Source organism: Sinocyclocheilus grahami, unplaced genomic scaffold (genome assembly GCF_001515645.1).
Source record: "Sinocyclocheilus grahami isolate Dianchi unplaced genomic scaffold, SAMN03320097.WGS_v1.1 scaffold319.1, whole genome shotgun sequence".
In the NCBI taxonomy this organism is placed as follows: Eukaryota; Metazoa; Chordata; class Actinopteri; order Cypriniformes; family Cyprinidae; genus Sinocyclocheilus; species Sinocyclocheilus grahami.
The window spans coordinates 1,398,097-1,402,555 of NW_015505498.1; the positions used below are offsets into that span (position 1 = coordinate 1,398,097).

The 4,459-nt window shown below is 34.6% G+C and overlaps 1 protein-coding gene across 1 annotated transcript in view; it reads right to left on the bottom strand.

The window, feature by feature from the left end:
• Window positions 1–711: 711 nt before the first annotated feature.
• LOC107602128 (glycosyltransferase-like protein LARGE2) overlaps window positions 712–4,459 on the bottom strand; it is a 32,557-nt gene continuing 28,809 nt past the window's right edge. Inside the window, exons 14-15 of the mRNA XM_016294539.1 lie at window positions 2,166–2,361; window positions 712–2,078 (exon numbers count right to left, since the gene is read on the bottom strand). Of these exons, the coding sequence (XP_016150025.1) occupies window positions 1,881–2,078; window positions 2,166–2,361 (394 nt within the window). The 3' untranslated portion in view covers window positions 712–1,880. The remainder of the gene's footprint in view (window positions 2,079–2,165; window positions 2,362–4,459) is intronic.

The following is a 4,459-nucleotide window of genomic DNA, read 5'->3' on the forward strand; positions in this document are numbered from 1 at the left end:
TAACTTCAAACAGTTGAAAAATACAAGTCCTCATCCTTATTTTCTCCAGTGAAAAAGTTGTCTCGTCTGAATCAGGAGAGAAATATGCACAGATTAAGCACCATTTACAGTTGAAAACAGTTTTAAACTAATGTGTCGGTAAAGTTTGATGTGAAAGCATAATAGGAGATGGAGTTTTTCAATAGAGGAATTTCTATCAGCACTGCCGTGTATTAGACCTCTTAACTATGAGTCACCAGTGAATCATACAACAAACTCAAAGATAGGACATTCAGTGAAAAGCACAAAGTAACGTGTGACTCACCTCCTCTTGTCAAATAAAAAGCACAAGAACTTTGACAAACTATAGAAACAGGGAGAATTTATTTAAAGCACTTTGTCCCCTACGTAGAAAAATATGATTGATTTAAGTCAACAATAATAAATAGAGTACCTGTATTCTTGCAGGCCTCGCTGATGCGTACAGTAGTACAATCAATATCCAGTTTTCGCAACACAGCAAAGGCACGGGTATTTACCGTAAATCTGCAGTCTGATGGAGCGGAAGGGCATGGGTGGCATATGAGGGGTCAACTCAATATGACCTGGAGGAGCGTTTCTTTATAAAGACGGGACACCTTGGGAATTACATTGTGACAGCAGCGACTGGTACAGTAGATCATACAACCTTTCACACACACACACACACACACATATATATATATATATATATTTTTTTTTACAAATACATCTTTGAGTGACTGATGTTGAATTGGACATTGGATACTTATTTCAGGGCTGACCAGAAAGTGACATTTTACACGATAGATATTGTTTTCAACAATAGGAAGTGTTTTATATCTGACAACAAAATATTCAGTCTGTGAGAATGGATGGCTCCTGTTTTTAATAGTCCCTTGAGTGGATCTCAATGCAAATGTACATTTAATCATGTGTTTTTTTTTGTAACAGTATGTAATGCAAATTTTTAAAAGTGAAAAAAGTGATTTGAGTTCAGGCCAGGAAAGCATCCTGGTATACGCTATGATGCTGTATGTTTAAGCACGTCATAATAATATGCGCCATTTGTGACAATTATAAATGCAGCAGTTACACACACTGGTCATTTCTCACCTAAACCTTCATTCGGGACTCCCGAAACGGCACAAAATACTCCCTCGCACCCCTATCAACCATTCAACCTTCTTTCGCTACAAGCAAATCAGTGTTTCTAAATTAAAAAATAATGTGATTTTCGATTTTATATTGTAAAACATACATAGGCTGTAGGTCGTTGTTCATAAATTGTATTCATTAAAAACAAAGAAAAATATTTTTGTAATATTTTAAATATCAGTGAAATGATAAGGCTTTAAAGTCCCTAGTCTTGATGGCCTCCCCACACTTCAGTCCAGCAGAAGAGTCTTTGGAAAGCTCATTAATTTCTCGTCCTTTTGATACTCCATTGAATGCTTTCAGCCAGGTTCAAAGCTGTGTTGTGCCATGGACCACTAGCCGTAGATCTTTAGTGAAGAAAAAGCCCTGATTGTCAAAAAAGGTCTTTGTCATGACCATTCGTTTTAGGCTATAAAGCAAGTAGGTCATCACAAACATACATCTACCATTTACGCTTTTAAGCAGTTCAAACATGTTTGGTCGAGTTTTCACCATCAGTCTGATGGGTGTGTTGCTGATGTCATTGGTTTTCACAGTTCTCTGCTGTATGACTTATCAAGAAGAAGAATTAAAGCTCTGATTTCATAGTCTTCAGCAGAGACGTGGGCTTCAGCTTCATTCCTCTAGACACCGTGACATGTAGCAGAGCAGCATGTTGGCTGTTGAGCCTCAAATGACTAGACCGAGCCATTCTCCTTTGTGCTAAAGTAAATTTGAAACAGTGTTTAGATGTTCCTCTGTGCTGTGAGGTACTTGAGAGCAGCAGAACCGTACTTTCGAGAAAGGTCTTGGTGGAACTCGTCCTTCAGAGTCGTCAAGCAGTAGCGGTAACTCGGACTGGAGCGAAACTTTGAGATGTCAAAGCTAGGCGCGTGGGGCATGTGGATCATGAAGGCATTTGGTAACACAATAAAATCGTACTCCTTTGGAACAAGGAAATGTGACAGGTTAGGGAGACTGGACACTTAAACTGGAAGTAGAAACAGGCCAAATGTCTTTCAAAACCTTACCTGAGCATCAAGCTCCATAATATGGGATACTTTGTTCCAGCCAAAGCCAACAAATCTGTGGTCATACTCAGGACAGTCTCGTCGCACCACAACATACGGCTCAAAATCTGCCTCCCACTCCACCTTGTATGGTGTTGTGGCTGTTCTCCATTTGGCATAATTGGTTGGCGCGTGACCCTTTGTCCAGACGTGATACCTGCAATTTAGGAGAGCAGTGAATGAATATACTTGAACTTTCTGAGTGGACTTTTAATAATGGGCCAAAGATGTGATGCTTATGTTCTGATTGAATATATTAATCATTCAAAAATATATCAAAAATCTTCTTTAAAACATAATTTTATATAAAAGGGATTCCAAAACTTTGTTTTTGTCAGATGAACCCCTGGAAGTACCCACTTTTAAGTCAATATTGAGATCATTTAACAACACATTTACATGTTCATGGTTCTCTAATGCTGGCTAATGGGCACACAACATGCAAGTAAACAATGGCGCAAAAAAAAAAAAAAACCTTTTAAAAAGAAAAGTGTATTTATTTATTTAAATTTTAATGATTTAATTACTTAAGCTTTTTATCAACTCGGGAAATCTTGCTCTATAATGAGAATGTTTTTTTTTAATTTCTGAATTAAACATTATTTATATTTTTGGAGCAAAAACTAGAAAAAGGAAAGGTGATACAACTGTCTTGATATCATAATGAAGAAAAAAAACATTATTTAATAAAAAGCAAATAAAAATGTATTAATATTTATTATCATTTAAAAAAACTGCTACACTGATTATTGATGTTTGATATTTGCCCACCAAATCTAAGTCATGTGGTTCAACATGCATAAAATGCTTAAATGAAAACATAACACGAAACACAGTAATAGAAAAGAGGACCCGTGTCAAAGTCAACACGTCTCTTAAAATATCAGATAAGTTTTTTACTTTTTAACTTTTTAAAATGGCATGTGGTGTGACTCCCCAAAAACTAAATTATATTCATGAATCTTTTTTAAAAATGTTAAGACGTGTACACTCATATATGTTCAATGTGTAAATGTTTTTATTATGCTTTGCATTTAGATTAAATGGGGAAACAATAATTAATTGAAACATTTCTTGAAAATAAAAGTTTATTAAAGAACATGAAACTGACATGAATACACATTGGTAAAAATGGGCATTTCCCTTTTCTTTATTGGGGACAATCTTATTTGTCTCCCCCACCCGCCCAATATAAATTTTAACCCTCATCCGTCCCTCCCGAACCTATAACAAAAGTGTCCTTCGCGGGTCAAAATGACCCAAAGGCTAAAACATTTTTTTGGTCCAGAAATCTTATATCGATCCATTTTTATAATTATTTTCTAAATATTTATGTAGGTTTTTCTATTATTTGTTGGTGATTTTTATTATATTTACCTTTTTTTCTGGATATTTTAAAGAAAATATAAGCAAATAAGCAGTTTTTGTACATTACTTCACCAAAAAACAAAACAAATAAAGACATGTTTCATCAAAAAAACAACAGATGGCCTTGGAATTGAGTCACTGTGTGTATCTGGTGCCATCTGGTGGGGAAAAATGACATAATTTTGCATTTTATGGTTACAGCCACTAGAGGGGCCTATAGTATCCTATGGAGATTTTTAACTGAGCAAAATAAGTGAAACATGAGAAATTAGATAATTTTGAGGCTTCAATTTGGTTGTTTATGGATTCAAATATATATTGAAATATTACAAAATCCATATTTTGTAAAAAAATCTAACTGAATTATAACCTAAACATATGTATATTCATACAATTTCATGAATATGAAATAAATATATAATATATTTTTAAATATAAATATGATATAAACTCATTGGTATATACTCATTGGATATTAAACTCAAACTCATCAACTCCACCACATCACTCAAATTTAACTGTGTTAAGTAACAAAAAAAGGAAAAATGACAGTCATATCCTAGCAGAAACATGAAACATAGTATAATGTGTTCTATGGGAGTGTGTGTACCATGTGTGTATGTGAGTTGTTTCTGCTGATATTCTGTTGTCTCAGCCCTTCGTTTGAGTATAAATCTTTACTGGATTGTCTCAGATTTTGTATATAAAAAAAATCAAATGTAATAAAAAAATGCAGTTTTCTCATAAATTCCATTCATTCCTATGTGGGTCAAAATGACCCGTGAGGGACACTTTTGTTACTTTTTTTATTGCACCCCTTTAAACTCCTCGAATGCACTCAATTTTGTGTGTGTGTGTGTGTGTGTGTGTATTCCCAGTGCAAGTGT